The 23,784-nt window shown below is 39.4% G+C and overlaps 1 protein-coding gene across 2 annotated transcripts; it reads right to left on the reverse strand.

The window, feature by feature from the left end:
- Positions 1 to 285: 285 nt before the first annotated feature.
- LOC124125530 lies at positions 286 to 10,722 on the reverse strand. 2 transcript variants are annotated; one of them, XM_046488857.2, is made up of 3 exons: positions 10,602 to 10,722; positions 1,971 to 2,500; positions 286 to 1,877 (listed from the first exon to the last, which is right to left on the reverse strand). In XM_046488857.2, exons 1-3 carry the CDS (start codon positions 10,675 to 10,677, stop codon positions 1,338 to 1,340), a joined length of 1,146 nt encoding a protein of 381 aa, XP_046344813.2. In that variant the 5' UTR covers positions 10,678 to 10,722; the 3' UTR covers positions 286 to 1,337. The 2 variants fall into 2 exon arrangements, with proteins under 2 accessions (XP_046344813.2, XP_048247838.1); XM_048391881.1 differs by having other exon boundaries at positions 10,517 to 10,610.
- Between the last annotated feature and the right edge of the window lie 13,062 nt (positions 10,723 to 23,784).

The raw sequence follows: 23,784 nt of genomic DNA on the forward strand, positions 1-23,784 counted from the left end.
CATACTGGGTAATCGAAGATGTTTGCCTCTCCATTTTGTCACTTCTGGCAATGTAAAAAAATCAAAGATTTGTGTTCTTGATTGAACTTTTTATTCACATTGAAATATCTGCATTATCTGCATTTCCTGCCTTTAAGACCTGTGAAGATCCGGGGTAGAATAGGCCTTCAGCAACCCATACTTGCCGTAAAAGGTGACTGTGCTTGTAGTAAAAGGCGACTAACGGGATCAGGTGGTCAGGCTCGCTGACTTGGGTGATGCATGTCATCGATCCCAATTGCTCAATGCTCATATTATTCACTGAATTGTCTGGTCCAAACTCGATTATTTACAGACCGGCGTCATATATCTGGAATATTGCTGAGTTCAGCGTTAAACAACAAACCAACCAACCAAATCCTGTCTTTAATGTACATTCCTCGTTTGGAGATAAATGAGTTCCTTCTTTTTCCTAACCTTTCTCCTCATCTTCTTTGGGAAGGTCCTATCATTCCATTGAGGTCACATAGATCACTAGATGTCTTCACACCCTTCCTTCCATAATAGGTCACTGCAGATATCAAAACCTTAAAAGATCTTCAACACTTTTCTTCCATAACCACTGGAGATCTTTAAAGTTTTCCTCCACACAGGATCGTCTCTGGAGATCTTAAAAGCTTTCCTCCACACAGGTCACTGGAGATCTTAAACGTGTTCCTCCAATAAGGTCACTGGAGATCTTTAAAGTTTTCCTCCACACAGGTCACTGGAGCTTTTCACTTCCCTCTTCCAATAGTGGTCTCTTGAGATCTCAAATACCTTCTATTGAGGTCTCTAGAGGCCTTCCACACCACTTATCCTTATCCAGTAACTCAACCCTCATGGAGATCTTCTCAGCTCCACCTGTTTTACACATTTCATGGCAGTTGTATCTCCACACATTCTTCCCATGTGTATATAAATGGACATGCTGGAGTGAGTGAGTGAGTGAGTGCTTTTTTACGCCGCTTTTAGCAATATTCCAGCAATATCACGGCGGGGGACACCAGAAATGGGCTTCACACATTGTACCCATATCGGAAATCGAACCCGGGTCTTTGGCGTGACGAGCGAACCCTTTAACCACAAGGCTACCCGACTGCCCCCGGACATGCTGGAACACACACAGGAGAAGAAGCACAAACATCATTTTCAGAATCCATCACCAATTTTAAGATTCATTCCTTGGTATTCGTTTCCCAGCCTCATTCCTTCTTGGAATTGTCCTGCCTACCCTGAATCTGCTGCAGGGTGGCAGTCAGGTTTTCTCTCAGCGTTTTGATTATTCCATTTTATTTCAATGGGCTATTCAGCTGTAGTCACTTGCTCACCTTTCTTTTCTTAACCGGTTGCAGATATTGATCCACAATTATTTCATCGTCGTATGTATTCTGGATGATACTGCTAACATTGGGACTAGAATATAAGAACATTATGGCTTGTTCAGATCCAAGAGATCTGACCCACTCCAGATTCTCTTGACTTGAACTGCTGTTGTCATGGATTTCCTCAAATGTTCCACTAGGAAAATTGGGGTCATCTTGAAAACTCTCTGGTATCTTCATCAGGTCAAGACATTCAGCCCCCTGAAGAACAGCTTCGGCAGGAACACTGGGGTCATGTTGAAGGACCTCTGGTATCGTTATTTGTTCAACAAATTCAACACGTTGCCTGGCCTCGTGAAGAGCAGCTTCAGCAGGGACACTGGGGTCATGTTGAAGGACCTCTGGTAACGTTTGTTCAACACATTCAACACGTTGCCTGGCCTCCTGAAGAGCATCTTCAGCAGGAACACTGGGGTCATGTTGAAGGACCTGTGGTATCGTTGTTTGTTCAACACATTCAACACGTTGCCTGGCCTCCTGAAGAGCATCTTCAGCAGGAACCCTGGGGTCATGTTGAAGGACCTGTGGTATCATTGTTTGTTCAACACATTCAACACGTTGCCTGGCCTCCTGAAGAGCTGTTGGAAGCTCACCATCTTTTATAGTGTACGACAACTTCATGCTTCCAGAAACAGTTTGTGATATTGGTCTTACAGACACAATCAGAGGACTAGTATCTGTATCATTCAGGGGTTGCTCACCATCAGGAATGGTAGTTGGCGTACTTTGATTGAGCATTTGACATAGGTTCTTTGATACCAATCTCTGCTGAATGACCTTCGCCAGGATTTGTTTGTGAGAAGACAATAGAATTCTTTTCCTTTGGCTCAAATAGCCTTCATCCAAAGAGGTTGAGTTTTCCATGTGTAAGTAAGATTTTACTTCTTGGTGATCCCTGCTGACTTCAGAGCCGTTTTCAGGATGATTCAGTACTATGACAGCAGAGTCACTATTTGGTGGGTCTTGCTCAGTGAAGTCACTTTGGCTTCTGGCACCTTGCTCATCCATTGCAAAGTTCTCCTGAATACGAGTATGCGGCCAAGAGCTTACAAGTCTTTCGAACGTTGTGTTGGGTGTCACAAGTTTTTGTCTTGACCCTGAAATACATGGAGACAATAATCATATATGCCATATGTCATAACCTAATGGAAAGAATAGTGTCTTGGAGCCATAGCTCACCTGGATGTGGAGTCAACAGTAATAAATGTCTCAACAAAAGTTGCTGTCATTGAAATTCAAAAATATTCTGAGGGAGTGAGTTGGGTTTAACACCGCTTTTAACAGTATTCCAGTTATATCGTGGTGTGTCAGCTTAATGTGGGAGGAAAGCCCGAAGTGATGCAGGTCTCAGATGTTTACCACTTCGGTGAAACCCACGGACACGGGTATGGTTCTGACAAACCTAGAAACATAATCGGGGGCGAATGGGGATTCGAACCAACAATCATAGGTTTCTGGCGGGACCAAGGGACGCAACTCTGCAAAGTGAATCACAGCACCTTAGACGACTGGGCCACCCGTGCCCCCCAAAATATTCTGAATAAATACCACTTAAAAAACACACTAAAAAAAGAATTCCTAATGATTTGGACAAAATATGTTGTCATAATAAAGAGAAGCACCAATGGACACAATATGGACAGCCTTGGAGGATATTAGACAAGCTTCCCATTTCATATCAAGTTAATGTCCCAACCACATTAATGTCTGGAGTGAGATACCAGTCCCAGGCTTTAGAAAAGTTATTTCACGATGAACATAAACTTGACATGAAATGGGAATGAAACTTGCATCATATTTATTACCAAGAATAATTTTTATGAATTATCAAGAAACCATGTCCATGTGTCCTGATGATGACAGCAAACTGCTGATGTTGGTTGGTTTGTTTGTGTTTAACGCCGCACTCAGCAATATTCCAGCTATATGACGGCGGTCTGTAAATAATCGAGTCTGGACCAGACAATCCAGTGATTGACATCATGAGCATCGATCCAAGCAATTGGGATCGATGACATGCATCAACCAAGTCAGCGAGCCTGACCACCCGATCCTGTTAGTTGCCTCTTACGACAAGCGTAGTCGCCTTTAACTGCTGATGTATGCACGGTTTGCAAATCGTGTAACCAGAACTGCATCTCTTCCCACAACAATTCTGTGAATTTAATAGGCCTATAGAGACTGCTGGATTATTTGGGAATCCAACCAATTGGCAAATGTTGTCACAACAAAGTTGCATTTCATTCCATTTTGTGTGATATATACTACTCAAAAGAAGTTACAGAACACCCTATCGCCTGAGAATGAAACTGATCCACTGATCGGGTAATAATAGTTTGACCATCCCCCTGTGTGGAGTGGAAATAAATGACCTACTATTATTATTATTAGTAGTAGTATTAATATTATTATGAAAGATTAGCTAGAGTGGTATCCAAAAATTGGGTGTTCTCTAACTTATTTTGAGTGGCATATCAGTGTTAGAAATTGTCACTAGTCCTGTAGTCCTAGCCAAACTGCCCAATAGTTAAGGTATCATAAGGACTAGTAGACATTTGCCCTTTTTAAAGGTTTTGCTATATGCTATCATCATAAGGACTAGTGGGCTAAAGTTGTTAATTTCTACTGCTGCATGTATTTTTCCTACATCAATGAGTGAGTGATATATCGTGGCCCAGCAATTAAAGTACACGATGTGGTGAACAAGGGACGGACCGTGACAGAAGCTGAGTGAGTGAGTGAGTACGGTTTTACGCCGCTTTTAGCAATATTCCAGCAATATCACGGCAGGGGACACCAGAAATGGGCTTCACACATTGTACCCATGTCGGGAATCGAACCCGAGTCTTCCGCGTGACGTGCGAACGCTTTAACCACCAGGCTACATCACCCCTTACATCAATGAGACGACCATGTTTTATGTTTAATGTTTTATGTTGTGTGTTTGTTTCAGCAATATTCCAGCTATATGAAATTCTGACTACGGTCTGTCTGGACCAGATAATCCAGTGACTGTCATCATGAGCATCGGTCCACGCAATTGGGATCTATGACATTCATCAACCAAGTCAGCAAGCCCGACTATCCGATCCCGTTAGTCGCCTTTTATGAAAAGCATAGTCGCCTAGTTCGAAATATCGTAACAAGGAATTGGTGAGCACAGACATATTAGTATTACGAGTGCAAGTATTCAAAAGTCATGATCATGGATGATTATTGCCTGTTTCCATGACAAATTTAACAATCAACCAGCTATATGACGGCGGTCCGTAAATAACCGAAATGACCTGTCCTTATTGCCAAACTCCACACAGGATAACAAGTAATATGAAAGAATCGGGTGTGTTTTAACTGCTTTTGAGTAGTATACATGATGATGAACAGACAAACTTAATGGTTTGGTTTTGGTTTGTTGATAAACGCCGCACTCAGCAATATTCCAGCTATATGACGGCGGTCTGTAAATAATTGAGTCTGGACCAGACAATCCAGTGATTGACATCATGAGCATCGTTCCACGCAATAAGGATACGATGACATGCATCAACCAAGTCAGCGAGCCTGACCACCCGATCCTGTTAATCACCTGATACAACAAGCAGTCGCCTTTTATGGCAAGCATGGGCTGCTGAAGATCTATTCTACCCCAGATCTTCACGGGTCCCACCTATTGGTAATACATCCTTATCAGTATTGGTAAGTTCCCTTAAATTTAGCATGCTTTCACAAAAATGATACATTTTAAAGGAGAACAAATATATCTGAGATATTTTATCATATAATCTCACATCTGTTTATTTATTGTACCTAGATCTTAATGAGGCGACAAAATAGACTTGGTGGTCTGACTTGGTTGAGGTGTGTCATCGTACCAGGACGGTGTGGATCACTGATTGTTGGTCCAGACTTGATTATTTACAGGCAGTGGTCACATAGCTGGAATATTGCTGAGTACGGTGTTGCAGAACAAACAAACAAAACAAACCAAAATCAATTTTTAACATTAGGATGATGACACGTCCCCCTTGACTTTCCTTTACTTTCAGACAGGGCATGATCAGTTACTTGGTTGGATTTGTTTGTTTGTTTGTTTTGTTTGTTTGTTTGTTTTTTAATGCTGCACTGAGCAATATTCCAGTTTTTTGTTGGCAGTCTGTAAATATTCGTGTCTGGACAATACAATCCAGTGACTGACATCATGAGAAACGATCTACGCAATTGGGATACAATAACATGCATCAATCAAGTCAGCCTTCTTGGTAATTCGGCCAGTGAAGATACGGGGTAGAATAGGTCTTCAGCGTCCAATGCTTGCCGTAAAAGGCGACTGATGGCATCGGGTGGTCAGGCTCACTGACTTAAATTGGTTGATGCATGTCATCGTATCTCAATTGCGTGGATTGATGCTCATGATGTCAATCACTGGATTGTCTGGTCCAGACTCGATTATTGACAGACTGCCGTCATATAGCTGGAATATTGCTGAGTGCGGCGTTAAACAACAAACAAACAAACAAACCTTGGTAATTCATTTACCAATTGATTCACTTTATCTCCATGATGGCGTCAGGCATGACTAATAACGAGCTGGTCATGAATGATACCACCCAAAGCCTTGACACATTACGGGGAATCTGACCCATTGGGCTACTCAACAACCCCTTAACCATGATAACCGCCTCCATGGTGTAGTGGATAGAGCGTCTGTCCGGAAAGCGGAGTGTTGGTCATTGGCCTCGTCACACCAAAGGACGTAGCAAGATGGTACTTGTTGTTACCCTGCCTGGCACTCGGCATTCAGGGGTTAAAACAAGGACTGGTAGGCTCGGTCAGTACCCAGCTAACACACAACGTTGTCACACGTCGTGATATAACGTTGTCACAACGTTATTTAACGTCGACCTGCAACGTTATTTCATAACCTTATAACAACATTAAACATTCACGTTGTGAAAACGTTGTGCATTGGACATCACACAACGTTTTGTAACTACGTTTCTGAAATGTCGGTGAAACGTTATTGAGTTTGCTTCTCAATAGTCATAAAGGAATAGAACTGCTTTATTAAAATCAACATGAATTTGTCAGAATACCAAGGTAGTAATGCATTACCTTTCTATATATTTGGCATTTGAATTTTCATCACTTATACTCAAATTTCCAGAACGTAATTGCGTATCTCTATGACAACGTTATTCCACAACGTTACAACAACGTTGCAAATTAACGTTGTGATAACGTTGTGCTTTGGACATTACAACACTTTTTGTAAATGATGTTTAGGAAACCACTCGTAGATCTACCATCTCTTAGTGTTATTTTTTTTAAACATATATATCTATTAACGAACTTATCTGTCTACTAAATGTTGTCACAAGCAATATTACAGTTAAAAACAATTGGCGCGTATTTTTTGCGGCGTGAGAGCGACTGCAGAAAGGTTTATCCTGTTGCCTCGTGAAGTGACGTCAGAATGTCACATTGTCACGGAAGATTTGTTGTCACCAGCCATCTTAGCTCAAACTCATTCTGGACATAATATAATAAGACCAAGTGATTGTGCAGCAACTGGAACTGGACAGATGATCTGTGAATTCGGATGAGGTAAGTTAATTTTTCAAAAGTCGTCTCCGCTTGTTGATATTTTTCTGTACATGCAGATCGTCAAATGATTTAAATGTATCGTATTATTCAGAAGTGGCAGGGTTAAGAATGCAGTTTGCCGTTCACTTTCACTGAGCGTTTGTGTTGATATTAATATGATACACAGAACATGATGATAGAGGTGAAGGGGGCTGAAGACTTTTTTCCATTTTATTATTTTATGAATACCAAGGGTAATTACCAAGGGCAAGCGGTATATGGTTGACCAGAATTCAGTCTTGCAGCGTTTTGTGGCTGTCATATTATGTTCGGGTTTCGATCGTAAGCGTGTACGTCTGTAAATAGGCCTAACATATGCATCGCCTACTGACCACTGACAGTTATCGCCATTTCTTCCGTGTTATTTCTGAAATCATTACTATTTAAAGTTTACATGTTCTAATCTTCTGACTTTGTTTTTTGTGAAACAATGTGGCTCATTCAGGCCATGGGAAAGGTTAAGTAGTTGCCGATTTCTCTTATACAGCGAAAAGAGGGAATCAAAACAATGGAAGTATTTTCAGATCGACTCTCTGTAGGCTGCTAGTAATAGCCCTAGTCTAAAGCGCTCAATGATGTTATGAAAAAAATTGTATTTTCGGGAAGAGACAGAAACATACTTGTTGTTTCTGAAGAGGCCTAATTAGCACTGACTGAAGTAGCCTAAATGTGGATCATCAGGTTGTTGGTGCTGTCTATAAAGTTTATTTTAGCAAGGCGTTTATCATGTGTATTTTTATTATTTCCCAAAAAGAATCAATTCATCATTTTCCGATAACTAGATCTATGTCCGACTCCCTTCTAATGAAAACGAGCAAAAGTAAAACGAGTCTCTCGTCGCACGCTATAACGGGGTGTTTGCGGTATTGTCCTCGCTGGTGATGATAAGCTAGTCGATAGTCAAAAGTTAAATATCACCATATATTGTCAGTGAGTTGGTCATCGTTTGTTGATTATTAAGGTGAGATAGGTGTAGCCAATGTGCACCAATGAAAAATACAATGGAATCGATAGCAACAATATTTGTTCGGTTTTCGATCTCCATATGTTGCCACGTAGGCTACCATACTACAGAATTATATTAAACGATATTTAACTGTATTAGATCTATGTTAATAAACGTAGTGACAAATAAATTTCAATAAATATTTACAGAGCTGTTTCAACTTCGTCTGGTATTGTATAAGCTATTGCATTTTGTTAATTTCCCCATGTATCTAATCTTTGTAAATGTTAGAACATATATAACTACCGGGCATATTAATATGGAAAATATTAAGGTAGATCTAAGTATTAAAAAAAATAATCACAGTTTTAATTAGGATAAATACCCCAAAGTGTTAACACTTCTATCACTTATTGGTGGGTCAATTCATAATTCATATTCAACATTCTTGCTTCAAATATGGGGACTATTTATTTTATTTGGCAATATATATTTTTCATTTATGTACATATTTTTCAAATAAGATTTTAGAAACTTGGCCAACATATTCACTTGAATCACTAGTTTGTGATATACAGCAGAAAGGTAAAGTTACTGCTTTTGAATAACTACAGTTGATCTGTTGACTGATAAAACTATTTGCCAATATTACCACCAGTTACATCATACTCTAAGTAAATGTGATTTATCTATACAGTACTGGTTTATTTAAGAATGTGATATTTTGTGGTTTCTGTTTTTCTTTCAGGTGGAGAAAACAGTATTGATGGAGCATATTTGTTTAAAGTACCTCACTGACAGAAAGGTATGTCTGATGCAATAATATATACAAACATCTTCAAGAATTAAAATTTAGATGATTCTTATTTAATTATACCCACAATCTAAAAGGGCGGGGGTATAAAGTTACACCAATGATTCAGTGCTAAAAGCTTTTCTGCCATGCATGATCCAAGAGCATCATGGTATTACTGTCAGCGCCTTCTTCGCACTTTCAGAAGTTTTTAACAGTTTATTTTGGGGAATGCAACCATTATTTTGTTATGTCAGAAATATGTCCCTTGCCTTGCCATTTTATAACATTTGTGTCATTTTTTATTCAGTTACAAAGGCATAAGGAGAGCCTATGGATACAGTTGAAGATCATCCCTGTGACTTTTCATTTGAGGACTGAAAAGGCTCCTCAGCAACTCAGCCCAAGTTCTGACTTGTCATTTAACAAATAAATAAAGGTCAACTCAACCATTGTCATTTCGTTGCTGGGAAATTGATCTTAGGACATCAGATGCATAGACTATTCTGTTTGTCACAGTGTTGCTCTCAATGCTGAATGTATGGGGTAAGGCCAAGAAAATTTAAATGTTTCAATTTGTGCCGGACTTATTGTTTGATGGTTGTTAAAGTGCCTGGGAGGTATTGAGGAATAAAGCGTTAATCTACATGGACATTGCAACAACGTGCTGCAATGGCTGTAGTGTCGCCATATGTAAACAGTATTTGATACCTACGTTGTCGCGACGTTTTGGTTAAACGTTGTAGCAACGTAAAAAATGGACGTTGTGACAACATCTTGATTTGGTTGTTTTTTGGTTTACGCACAACGTTGTAGCAACCAATCTGTGAGTCTACAGATTTACGTTGTGACAACGTAACATCACAACGTTATAGCAACGAAAAGTCAACGTTGTCACAACCTTGTCACAACGTAGAATTGTTTGCTGGGTATACTGTGTCTGAATGGGGTATTCATTTTAACTGCAGCATATATTTCAGTGGGCTAACTATACGAGTCCGGAGTACTACAAAAAGTACTGTAAACCTCCAAGACCTGCTTTTGACAAACGCTAGCTGTCACAGTCTCAGCATGATGGAGGCAAATCGGTTTGGATTGATTCTGATTGTTGTTTAAAGCTGCCCTCAGCAATATTTCAGCTATATGACGGTAGTCTGTAAATATTCGAGTCTGCGATTGACATCATGAGCAACGATCTACCCAATTGGGATACGACAAACTTAATGATTTGGTTTTGGTTTGTTGATTAACGCCGCACTCAGCAATATTCCAGCTATATGACGGCGGTCTGTAAATAATTGAGTCTGGACCAGACAATCAAGTGATTAATATCATGAGCATCGATCCACGCAATTGGGATACGATGACATGCATCAACCAAGTCAGCGAACCTGACCACCCGATCCCCTAGTCGCCTCTTACGACCAGCATGAGTTGCTAAGAATAAGATCTAGATCTAGCACAAGCATACATTGATTATGGAACCAGGTTATTTCGACAAGGTTAATTCTCGTCGTCGAATACTACTGCTGTACTAGCCTTGTGGGCGGAGACCACGACAACGAGACCCTTGTCCAAGACTACTTGGAACCAATATATTGTATACCCCGCCCATAAGATCGAATCTCAAAGTGACCCGGTCTTCGGTTTGTGAACTGAACACCACGCAACCTTTCGCCTCGTGGCTGTCGTAAGACACATCGTTGATCATCAGCAAAATGCAATACATACCCAGACAATGTCATAAATATAGGGAACAGAAAAGGACCCTCGCGAACACTGGTTTGCAAATATACACCATGACACACCCACCCACCTGTTACAGCTGATCTGGATAGCGTCTGGACCTTGGAAGTTAAAACTGGTTGATGAATTGAGATGCGCAAAACCATCTGCAGACAGAAACTAGTTCGTTTTGTTACTGAGCTCTCTGCAGTGATTTCGTTCGCGCACACTGTCTTGGAGTTTGTTGGTGATTGATGTAAGGGAGATAACTCCTGTTTCCTACAGCATATGCACGCTATTAATACCCAGTGTGGCGTGCTTAAAATGATATCGTGTGGTTGTTGATATAACATTGTTATGTTAATACATCATACAACAGTTTATGGCTCAAATATGCGAGTATTTTTATCTACCACAATTTGTGATGATATATATCATTATAGGATGTCGTATATGTGATGTTTAGCGAACCGATAGGCGCTAACTTTATATTTGTACGTGGATGCATGTCGATATATGTTGGGTTGAACAGAGAGAGGCAATACTTCGGCATGCTCGTTATTGTCTGATCCAAGGGAGGTAACTCCTTCATACATAATCGAAATGTAAAACACTCCAGTTTTTCTGAACGCAATTTAATAGGAACATCATTTTTTTACTTCGGACTTTTCGCTCGTCACGCCGAAGACCCGGGTTCGATTCCTGACGTGGTACAATGTGTGAAGCCCATTTCTGGTGTCCCCCGCCGTGATATTGCTGGAATATTGCTAAATGCGGTGTAAAACCATATTCACTCACTCACTTCGGACTAAATTGCATGTGCATGCATGCTTAGTTCGTTTCCGTTGCGCATTTAGATATATTTTCAATTTTGCATGTTTGATAAGTCATTACAACCTGATGACCAGCAATGCATCGTTCGTGAGTTTTGCAATCGGGGACTTATTGTCATTGCTTTCATTAAACACAATTGTTATTTTTTTTTTGGGGGGGGGGGGGGGGGGGGCAATCTAACAAGACCCTACCTCTAGAAGATAAAGAAGAAGAAGAAGAAGAGTTTATTCATGAATATAGGCCACATGGCCCAAAGTTCATTTACAGGCATAATATATACTGTGCACATGCACAAATTTTCTTACAACAAATGTTCATCTTTTTTGACATTTGTATTTACATAGGTGAATGTCTTTATAAATATATGGACAGGTTTTTAATAACACAATAATTTCTGGTAGATAGAAGACTGATACATTTTGGTACAGATGGCAGCACATGGTAACATTTTGGAATTAAGTTTTCTAATTAAGTTTTTCACATATGAAAACCCAGTTTGAAACAATAATTGTCTTACATAAGAAACCCAGTTAGTTTGACCATTTTCGTCAAATGCTTTTAACATTTGGTAACAGGCATACGGATATCTTGTTTCATGTAATCTAAGCAGTCGACACCAGTACTTAATACAACGACTGTAATAGTGTACACACAATGATGTTCTTCCCAGCTGTCCTAGAATTGCATTTGTTGATGTTCTTTTACCAACGGAAAGAACACTTTTAAAGAAATTACTCTGAACCTTTTCAGTGCTTTTTCATTAGGCACATCCTCGATTCCGGGGTAGAATAGGTCTTCAGCAACCCATGCTTGCCGTAAAAGGCGACTATGCTTGTCGTAAAAGGCGACTAACGGGATCGGGTGGACAGGCTCGCTGACTTGGTTGATACATGTCATTGGTCCCAATTGCGTGGATCGATGCTCATGATATTAATCACTTGATTGTCTGGTCCAGACTCGATTATTTACAGACCGCCGTCATATAGCTGGAATACTGCTGAGTGCGGCGGTTAAACAACAAACCAACCAACCAACCAACCAACATCCTCAATTTTAACCACCCTTTCTAAAAACTATGACTTTTGTCTTATCTAAATTAACTTCAAGGCCCCATTTGTCACAATAAGAATCTGAAGCATCTAGTTTTCTCTGCAGTCCAATTACACAATCATCAACAAGAATGACATCATCAGCAAATAATAATAACATGATTTCATCAAAATTATCTTTCACAAATATGCCTCTTAGCCCAAGATTCTCCATTTCACGTACAAACTCGTTAATAAAAAGTATAAAAAGAACAGGACTTAAAGGGCAAGTTCACACGGAAATGAACCTAATTTTCTTGTACTTTTTCCACAATAAAAGTGTTAACCTAAAAATATCACAATTAATTAACATATGTTTCGCATTAAAACGATTTATATTTTTCACATTTACCAAGTGTTCTATTTCCATAACAAAAACACCATGGCTTATGCCCCTTGCAATATGACGTCATTGGTGCCAATTGATAAACATTATGACGTCATCATGCTTTGTTAGAGCCGCTTCACGTGGTGTAGGTACAGGTGTGTGATTCTAGCATCTCAGATGCCAGCCAGCATAGTGTTATGCTGAGTCACCACTGCGCCGGAGTGTGTCGTAGGCCATGTTGTTTTACCGAAAACTTGTACTTGATATCTTTTGCGTTCAGAATAGACAGGGACCCAGTTGAATTGGCACCAATTACGTCATAATCTAAGGGGGATAACTCAGGCCTGTTTAGCTCGAAAAACGAAGGCCTCATAACGGCATATCATTTTCACACTATTGTGAGCTTCCTACTTTCACTGTGAAAAAAATGAGTGTATATTTTCAAACACAGATACTAACTAATTCTAAAATTGCGTTTTGTTTAGAAAAAGAAAGAAAGTGATTTTTGCGTGTACACTTCCCCTTTAACATTCATCTTTGTCTAACACCACTAGCTGTGTTAAAAAGACTAGTTTTCACATCTTAAACCCTTACACATGCTTTTATATGTTCATACATATCTCCAAGGTTAATATACATTTTACCATGAACACCTCTATTTAATAACACATATAACAAATAATTTCTATCTACATAGTCGAAGGCTTTTCTAAAGTCAATAAAACAGGCATAAAATCTGTGGTGTGATTTTCTTAGTTATTTCTGACATAGGGATTGTAGAACAAAAATTTGGTAAGTAGTGGAATAATCGTTTCTGAATCCCGCGTGTGCTTCGTGTAGCATATCATTAACTTCGACCCAGTTTCGTTTTCTCAGTTCCAGTACTGAAGTGAAAAGTTCACCAACAATATTTAAAAGCGAAATTCCCCTGTAATTATCCGGATTTCGAGCGTCACCTTTATTATACTGTGGGACAACCATTCCAATATTCCACTCATCTGGAAATTCGCCACGATCAAATACAGAATTGTAAAGTATATTTAATATGACACAATGGAAAGCATTTTTATAAAGTTCAGAAGGAACATCGTCAATACCAGGTGCTTTACCAGACTTTAAACTTCTAACAGCTGCCCTTATTTCATCGTCAGTAATGGCTTCGGACAGTATATCTGTAGTATTACAATAGTCACTGTTATCATAATCATGTTTCATAATAAACTCGGGCGCCACCTAGCGGGTATCTAGACAAGTCGCATGCTCGGAGAGCTCCGCAAATCTGTGAAATTAGAAGCTTATTTGTGACTCTCAAGTGGTGAAAGTTTTTCATGAAGCCTCCAAACGAAAGAAGTAAGCAATGACGTGTGATTTGAACGTTACCAGGGCTAGAATAGGTTGTTTTGTGACAACTTATGTGTCGTTCATGTTGAAGCGAACCAGACGACGGTACGCCATGTTAACGCACGTGCGATACATGCTTGGAGGCGCGAGGACAGGATTGAAACTCTGTCTTTTTACTTCGTTACTTCTAATCTTGGTCAGCGGCGATGTAGAGAAAAACCCGGGCCCACCGAAAACTCCGTGTACACGTCAAAGCACAATGGACAACGTGAAAAAGGTAGACGAAAATATTGCAGATTTGATCAGAAATTTACAGTCAGATATGTGCAGAGAAATACAAGACTTACGAAAAGATATAAATAAAAACTTTAAGGACTTAACAGAAAAAATGACAGCCTTAGAAGAAGATGTATCTCGACTTTCAGAAGAAAATGTGGAACTTTGAAAGACTACGGAACAACTGAATGAGAAGATTGATTTCATGGAAAATAAAGTAAGGATGAATAATCTGATCTTTCACAATATTCTTGACGAACGTAACGAGGCCACGGGTACCACTGAAGAAAAAGTGCGTGAAGTAATCCATGATGTTCTTGGAATCGAGGAATCAGTTGATATATACAGTGCTCGACGCATGTCTACAAAGTCCCGCGGTAATCGCCCGGTACTGGTGTCATTCAAAGACTATCAAACCAAGGCACGTATTCTGAGATCAACTTCTAAACTGCGGAACCAGGATGTAAACATCTCGCAGGATTTCACGGAGAGGATTCGACAAATCAGACGGAAGTTAAAACTATTCCAGGACAAAGCACGGGAAGATGGTAAATATGCAACCTTACACTTTGACAAAATTCAAATTGACAATAAACTGTATAAATTGAATCCAAATGAAAATGAACTGTATGCTGTGAAAACGTTACCATGGAAACCTCGTTCTAACTACACAAACACTGAGGGTTAGGGGTGTGGCCAAGGCTGTAAACAAAGCCCTAGTGCTATTGACATAGTTATCTGGAATGTTGAAGGATTGAAAAGAAAAATGACTAATAATTGTATAATGGACTTTATTAACAGATTTCATATCATATCTCTTGTGGAGACAAGGGCGAACTATCATGATGTCTTCAGCTTTCCTGGATATCAAAAGTTTAGCCAATTGAGAAAAAAACCCGAAGGGGCAATACGAAACTCGGGAGGTATACTCACTCTTGTTAAAGACAGTATTTCAACGCAAGTCACTCGACTTAAATCAACATCCAGCAACACTCTGTGGATAAAGTATAACGGAGGACAAACGCTTTTATTTATCTGCACTGTGTATTTCTCTCCGGAGGGGTCTAGTCTACACTCCGAGGAGGATTTATTTGATATTTTGGAAAGCGATATTTTGAGCTTAAAATCAGTCTTTCCAAACTGTGAGATAGTTATTCCTGGTGATTTCAATGCTCGCACCGGTGATGGTACACGCCCAGCTTTTATTGAAAACGATATTACCTACCTGCCCATCGATTATGAAATGGATTATATTCAAGACGATAACCTACCACGCAGATCTCAAGACAGTGTCAATAAACGTGGACCCTCATTGTTAAACTTCTGTCATTCAACAGGACTCCGGATTTGTAATGGTCGATTGTGCTCAGATAGCAGTGTTGGTAAACTAACTTGTTTTGCCAATGAAGGCCAGAGTGTTGTCGATTATGTTTTGTGTAACCCAAATCTTTTTCAGCTTATTACAAAGTTTGATGTGTCAGATGAAGTTGAATGTACTCATTTACCTATAACCTACTCATTAGCTTTAAACAGTATGCCTGACTGTTACCGTGAAAATCTCACTGAGCGTCAGAGGTATGTTTGGTCTGATTGTTTTTACAGTGAATACGTAAATTCATGGAATAATCTCAAGGATTCTACTAAGAAGAATTTCAACAATCAAATCATTAACAATGATGTAGATAATGCTTTTAACTGTTTTCAGAACACTCTTGAAAATTGCTGCGTTAAATTTAGAAAACCGTGTAACGGAGCTAGAACTGGACAAAAACATTGTGACTGGTTCGATGAGGAATGTTTGCTGGCAAGATTGACAGCTCGTCTATTGCTGCGTGCATTTCATGCAAGCAACGAGGCATGCGACCGGCTGACCTACATTTCTGCACGTAAACACTACAAGGAACTCTGCTCGCGCAAGTCAGCTGTCTCGACACATGTGTTTGTAAACAAACTGGAACAATCACTCCAATCTAATAATGTGAAACGTTTTTGGTCGTTAATGAGACCAAAAATAAAATCACAATTAATAAACATTACACCACTTGCGTGGATTGAACATTATAAAGAACTGTTTAGTGGAACAAACCATGATCCAAACTCACTTGATTTTTATGTTCATGTAAATGATTTCATTTCAGGTATAACTGACAATCTCATTGATGCAACTACTGATATTGATAATGAACTTGACTATGACATTACTATGTCTGATATACAGGATGCAATCTCCAGTATGCACTGTGGAAAAGCCCCGGGGTACAGTGGCTTCCCATAGAATTTTTTAAGAATGCTCCCATGCAGTGTCTAGATATGCTGAAAGAACTGTATAATATGATTTTGTCAACTGGTGTTTATCCTACTCAGTGGACAGTTGGTGTCATTATTCCTAACCATAAAAAAGGACCGTGTAATAATCCAGGAAACTTCAGACCAATCACTTTACACGTCTCGGGTAAAATCTTTTCTAAAATTCTGTGCACTAGACTTTCTAAATGGGCTGAAAATCAAAATTTTATTACTCCTGAACAGTCAGGGTTTAGAAAAGGTTTTCAAACGGTAGATAATGTTTTTGTAATTGATACTATCATACAGAAATACTTATTATTATATAAAGGTAGACTTTATTGTGCTTTCATAGATTTGAAAGCAGCCTTCGACTCTGTCCATAGACCATCTTTATTTTATAAATTGTGGATTGGTAATGTAAAGGGTAAAATGTTTAGACTTTTGAATAATATGTATCAAAATGTGAAGTCATGTGTTTTGGTTAATAATAGATGTACTCCCTTCTTTGACTGTCCTTTTTGTGTACGACAAGGTTGCCAGTTGTCACCTTTCCTATTTTCATTTTTTGTAAATGATATAGTACAGTTTTTGAGTGTGGATAAGCAATACTGTGTTAATTCAGTGTTCGAAATACCTGCCTGCCCGACCGTCCGAGACGGGTTGATTTCAACTCGGGCTGCCAGATTTTCAAATCCCGACGGTGGGGTTATATTTCATATGTGAAAATATTCAAAATATTTCCCGATGATAAGCATTAATTCACATGTAAAGATGAATGATAAAATGTAACCAAAAAGAAACCCCGTTAGCTTAACCTGAGAAACATATGATGATAGTGTGCAGGCAGGTTTTGGTCAGGGCTGACAAGTATTTCAGCTAGCCAGTCCTGTGGTCTGGCTGAAATTTTTCGGAGTTTCATGCCCTGGTTAATATGAACTTGCTGGATCTCTTCATACTCTTATTTGCAGATGACATTATCCTATTTGATAGCACTGTTCTCGGGTTACAAAAACGTTTAGATAAGTTGGTGGATTATTGCAATAAGTGGCAATTAAGAGTTAATTCTACCAAGAGTAAAATCATTATTTTTCGTAAGGCAGGTAGGCTTAAAAGCTGTGAAAAGTTTTTTCTTAATGGCAGCCCTCTTGAGATAGTCCCCAGTTATAAATATCTTGGAGTACATTTTTTCTAGCTCGGGTTCCTGGTATAAAACTCAAAAGATATTATCCCAACAAGCTTGGAAGGTAATATTATTGTTACAATCACATATGTACAATTTTCACAAACTTCCCCTGAAAATGTTACTTCGTATTTTTGATGTTAAAGAACTGCCCATATTATTATATGGCTCAGAGATAAGTGGATTTCATCCCTCTAAAGATATTGTAAATGTTCATGATAAATTCTGCAAGCTTATTTTGAAACTGAGAAGAACTGTTCCTAATATTGTAGCAAGAGCTGAACTTGGGAGATACTCGTTAAAAGTAAACCAACATCTGAAAATTATTAAGTACTGGCTGCGTTTATTAACTCAGAACGAAAACGGTATATTATATCACACGTATGTGTACCAGTATGACTGGGCAGAAAAGGGTCTAGATTGCTTGGCACTGAAAGTTAAAAATCTGTTATTTTCCTTTGGATATGGTGAAATGGAATAGACAATCAGTTTCTTGTATCCATTCATTTATATCCGCTTTTAGAACAAGATGTATTGATATTGATAACCAGTGTCTCTTTGAATCTTTTGACAAATTATCTTCATTATATTTGTATAAAACAATTAAGCTATCAAACGAATATGAAAATTATTTAAGTGTTGTGAATATTGCTGCATTTAGGATTACTCTCTCACAGTTTCGCACGTCGAGCAGTGATCTTATGGTATCACAGGGTAGAAAGTTAGGTATTCCAAAATGTGAAAGACTTTGTCCATTTTGTATCATTCCAAGTGTAGAAACAGAATACCATGTTTGTTTAGTTTGTCCGTTTTATGACGATCTTAGAAGAAACTTTCTGCCAAGTTAATATTATACATCTCCATCAGAGCATAAATGTAAAGCTTTATTTATCACCAGTAATGCTTTCACAATCAATAATCTTGCCAAGTTTATATTCTTTGCTCTTAAAATGAGGAGCAAGCAGTTGTCCATTATATAAACTACTAATTCTACCACCATATGTATAAGGTCTCAGATACCCTTGAACTAATTAGTATTGATATTACTACATGCACTGGTGGCGCAACATGTTTGAATGCTTGAATATATATATTGTAAAATGGGCCTGTGGCCTGATTTACTGAAATAAACCACCACTACTACTAAGAATAAACTCTTTCACATTTATATCAAAATCACTATGTGATTTGGGGGGCACGGTTGGCCAAGTCATCTGAGGCGCCGCGATTCGCTGTGCAGAGTTGCGTCCCTTGGGCACGCCAGAAACCTATGATTGTGGGTTCGAATCCCGGTTCGCCCCAATTATGTTTCTAGGTTTGTCAGCACCATACCCGTGCTCGTGTGGTAAACGTCCGAGACCTGCATCACTTCGGGCTTTCCTCCTACATTAAGCTGACACGACGTGATATAACTGGAATATTGTTAAAAGCGGCGTTAATCCCAACTCACTCACTCACTATGTGATTTTGTATCTTTGATATTTAGCAACTTTTTAAGTAGTTGTACCAATCAGAACTTGATACACTGTTGTGAACACTGTTAGAGGCAGCAAGGATTTAATCTTTCTCCACAACATTTCTCAGTCGTTTGACTGTACAGCAGATTCAATCTCATGAACGACAGACATTTTAAAAGCTTTTTCTTTTCATAACACAATTAACGGTATATCTTCTTTGCTGTCAGGTAATTTTCTAAATTTTCCCCAGATCTGTAGCTCCTTAGAAATTCTAAACATATATATTTCTTCCTTTCATAATGGCTCGTTGGAATGCTCTTCAAATTCTGAGACGTTTGATACAACATATGGCAGACATATAATAGGTCGTTAGGGAAATACAACCGTTTGAAGGTGTCCAAATTGACGTCAGAGGCCTCTGTTAGGGTGCTACCGCACGCGCATGCGCAACACTATTGTGGTTATTTTAACATAGTTGGATAGCCAATGTACCCCTTTCAATGTTTCCAAAAGTTTTCAAAAGATTTGGTCCCTGCAAAGTGTTTCAAAAGACCTGCACATTTACTTCAGAAACCAAAATTGTCGCGTTTCCCAAACACACAAGGCAGAAAAATGTCTTGCTCATTTGCTGACTTGGAAGTCCTTTTGCTGGAGAGGTGAAAAACACATTTTTCTTAAATATTAAGCGATTTTAGTGCATGATGGCTTGTTGGAAAGCTCTTCAAATTCTGAGACGTTTGATTCCAAATCCGACTGATATATACTTGGTCGTTAGGGAAATACAACCGTTTGAAGGTGTCCAAATTGACGTCAGAGGCCTCTGTTAGGGTGCTACCGCACGCGCATGCGCGACACCATTGTGGTTATTTTAACATAGTTGGATAGCCAATGTACCCCTTTCAATGTTTCCGAAAGTTTTCAAAAGATTTGGTTCCTGCAAAGTGTTTCAAAAGACCTGCACATTTACTCCAAAAACGAACACTGGCACGTTTCCCAAACACATGAGGCAGAACAATGTCTTGTTCGTTTGCTGACTTGGAAGTCCTTTTGCTGGAGAGGTGAAAAACACATTTTGTTTTAATATTAGGCGATTTTAGTGCATGATGGCTCGTTGGAAAGCTCTTCAAATTCTGAGACGTTTGATTCCAAATCCGACGGACATATAATTGGTCGTTAGGGAAATACAACCGTTTGAAGGTGTCCAAATTGACGTCAGAGGCCTCTGTTAGGGTGCTACCGCACGCGCATGCGCAACACTATTGTGGTTATTTTAACATAGTTGGATAGCCAATGTACCCCTTTCAATGTTTCCAAAAGTTTTCAAAAGATTTGGTTCCTGTAAAGTGTTTCAAAAGACCTGCACATTTACTTCAGAAACGAAAATTGTCGCGTTTCTCAAACACACAAGGCAGAACAATGTCTTGTTCGTTTGCTGACTTGGAAGTCCTTTTGCTGGAGAGGTGAAAAACACATTTTTCTTAAATATTAGGCGATTTTAGTGCATGATGGCTCGTTGGAAAGCTCTTCAAATTCTGATACGTTTGATACCAAATCCGACACACATATAATAGGTCGTTAGGGAAATACAACCGTTTGAAGGTGTCCAAATTGACGTCAGAGGCCTCTGTTAGGGTGCTACCGCACGCGCATGCGCGACACCATTGTGGTTATTTTAACATAGTTGGATAGCCAATGTACCCCTTTCAATGTTTCCAAAAGTTTTCAAAAGATTTGGTTCCTGCAAAGTGTTTCAAAAGACCTGCACATTTACTCCAAAAACGAACACTGGCACGTTTCCCAAACACATGAGGCAGAACAATGTCTTGTTCGTTTGCTGACTTGGAAGTCCTTTTGCTGGAGAGGTGAAAAACACATTTTTTTTTAATATTAGGCGATTTTAGTGCATGATGGCTCGTTGGAAAGCTCTTCAAATTCTGAGACGTGTAATTCCAAATCCGATGGACATATAATTGGTCGTTAGGGAAATACAACCGTTTGAAGGTATCCAAATTGACGTCAGAGGCCTCTGTTAGGGTGCTACCGCACGCGCATGCGCAACACAATTGTGGTTATTTTAACATAGTTGGATAGCCAATGTACCCCTTTCAATGTTTCCAAAAGTTTTCAAAAGATTTGGTTCCTGTAAAGTGTTTCAAAAGACCTGCACATTTACTTCAGAAACGAAAATTGTCGCGTTTCTCAAACACACAAGGCAGAACAATGTCTTGTTCGTTTGCTGACTTGGAAGTCCTTTTGCTGGAGAGGTGAAAAACACATTTTTCTTAAATATTAAGCGATTTTAGTGCATGATGGCTCGTTGGAAAGCTCTTCAAATTCTGAGACGTTTGATACCAAATCCGACGGACATATAATTGGTCGTTAGGGACATACAACCGTTTGAAGGTGTCCAAATTGACGTCAGAGGCTTCTGTTAGGGTGCTACCGCACGCGCATGCGCAACACCATTGTGGTTATTTTAACATAGTTGGATAGCCAATGTACCCCTTTCAATGTTTCCGAAAGTTTTCAAAAGATTTGGTTCCTGCAAAGTGTTTCAAAAGACCTGCACATTTACTCCAAAAACGAACACTGGCACGTTTCCCAAACACACAAGACAGAACAATGTCTTGTTCGTTTGCTGACTTGGAAGTCCTTTTGCTGGAGAGGTGAAAAACACATTTTTCTTAAATATTAAGCGATTTTAGTGCATGATGGCTCGTTGGAAAGCTCTTCAAATTCTGAGACGTTTGATTCCAAATCCGACGGATATATAATTGGTCGTTAGGGAAATACAACCGTTTGAAGGTGTCCAAATTGACGTCAGAGGCCTCTGTTAGGGTGCTACCGCACGCGCATGCGCAACACTATTGTGGTTATTTTAACATAGTTGGATAGCCAATGTACCCCTTTCGATGTTTCCAAAAGTTTTCAAAAGCTTTGGTCCCTGCAAAGTGTTTCAAAAGACCTGCACATTTACTCCAATAACGAAAATTGGCGCGTTTCTCAAACACACAAGGCAGAACAATGTCTTGTTCGTTTGCTGACTTGGAAGTCCTTTTGCTGGAGAGGTGAAAAACACATTTTTCTTAAATATTAAGCGATTTTAGTGCATGATGGCTCGTTGGAAAGCTCTTCAAATTCTGAGACGTTTGATACCAAATCCGACGGACATATAATTGGTCGTTAGGGACATACAACCGTTTGAAGGTGTCCAAATTGACGTCAGAGGCTTCTGTTAGGGTGCTACCGCACGCGCATGCGCAACACTATTGTGGTTATTTTAACATAGTTGGATAGCCAATGTACCCCTTTCAATGTTTCCAAAAGTTTTCAAAAGATTTGGTTCCTGCAAAGTGTTTCAAAAGACCTGCACATTTACTTCAGAAACCAAAATTGGCGCGTTTCTCAAACACACAAGGCAGAACAATGTCTTGTTCGTTTGCTAACTTGGAAGTCCTTTTGCTGGAGAGGTGAAAAACACATTTTTCTTAAATATTAAGCGATTTTAGTGCATGATGGCTCGTTGGAAAGCTCTTCAAATTCTGAGACGTTTGATATCAAATCCGACGTACATAAATTTGGTCGTTAGGGAAATACAACCGTGTGAAGGTGTCCAAATTGACGTCAGAGGCCTCTGTTAGGGTGCTACTGCACGCGCATGCGCGACGCCATTGTGGTTATTTTAACATAGTTGGATAGCCAATGTACCCCTATCAAAGTTTGCAAAAGTTTTCAAAAGATTTGGTCCCTGCAAAGTGTTTCAAAAGACCTGCACATATACTCCAATAACGGAAATTGGCGCGTTTCCGAGACACACAAGGCAGAACAATGTCTTGTTCGTTTGCTGACTTGGAAGTCCTTTTGCTTGAGAGGTGAAAAACACATTTTTCTTAAATATTAAGCGATTTTAGTGCATGATGGCTCGTTGGAAAGCTCTTCAAATTCTGAGGCGTTTGATACCCAATCCGACAGACATATAATAGGTCGTTAGGGAAATACAACCGTTTGAAGGTGTCCAAATTGACGTCAGAGGCCTCTGTTAGGGTGCTACCGCACGCGCATGCGCGACACCATTGTGGCTATTTTAACATAGTTGGATAGCCAATGTACCCCTATCAAAGTTTCCAAAAGTTTTCAAAAGCTTTGGTCCCTGCAAAGTGTTTCAAAAGACCTGCACATATACTCCAATAACAGAAATTGGCGCATTTCCGAGACACACAAGGCAGAACAATGTCTTGTCCGTTTGCTGACTTGGAAGTCCTTTTGCTGGAGAGGTGAAAAACGGATGTTTCTTAAATATTAAGTGATTTTAGTGCATGGTGGCTCGTTGGAAAGCTCTTCAAATTCTGAGACGTTTGATACCCAATCCGACAGACATATAATAGGTCGTTAGGGAAATACAACCGTTTGAAGGTGTCCAAATTGACGTCAGAGGCCTCTGTTAGGGTGCTACCGCACGCGCATGCGCGACGCCATTGTGGTTA

This window comes from Haliotis rufescens, unplaced genomic scaffold (genome assembly GCF_023055435.1).
Source record: "Haliotis rufescens isolate VD_foot unplaced genomic scaffold, xgHalRufe1.0.p SCAF_100, whole genome shotgun sequence".
NCBI classification, from domain to species: domain Eukaryota; kingdom Metazoa; phylum Mollusca; class Gastropoda; order Lepetellida; family Haliotidae; genus Haliotis; species Haliotis rufescens.

Bases quoted from the DNA above. Each gene is read 5' to 3' on its own strand.
- LOC124125530 (XM_046488857.2), bottom strand. From the start codon at position 10,677: ATGGTTTTGCGCATCTCAATTCATCAACCAGTTTTAACTTCCAAGGTC. The intron at 2,501-10,601 runs GTGGGTGGGTGT...CATGTATTTCAG, and splicing joins ATCCAGATCAGCTGTAACAG to GGTCAAGACAAAAACTTGTG. The intron at 1,878-1,970 runs GCCAGGCAACGT...GCTCTTCAGGAG, and splicing joins TTCCAACAGCTCTTCAGGAG to GCCAGGCAACGTGTTGAATG.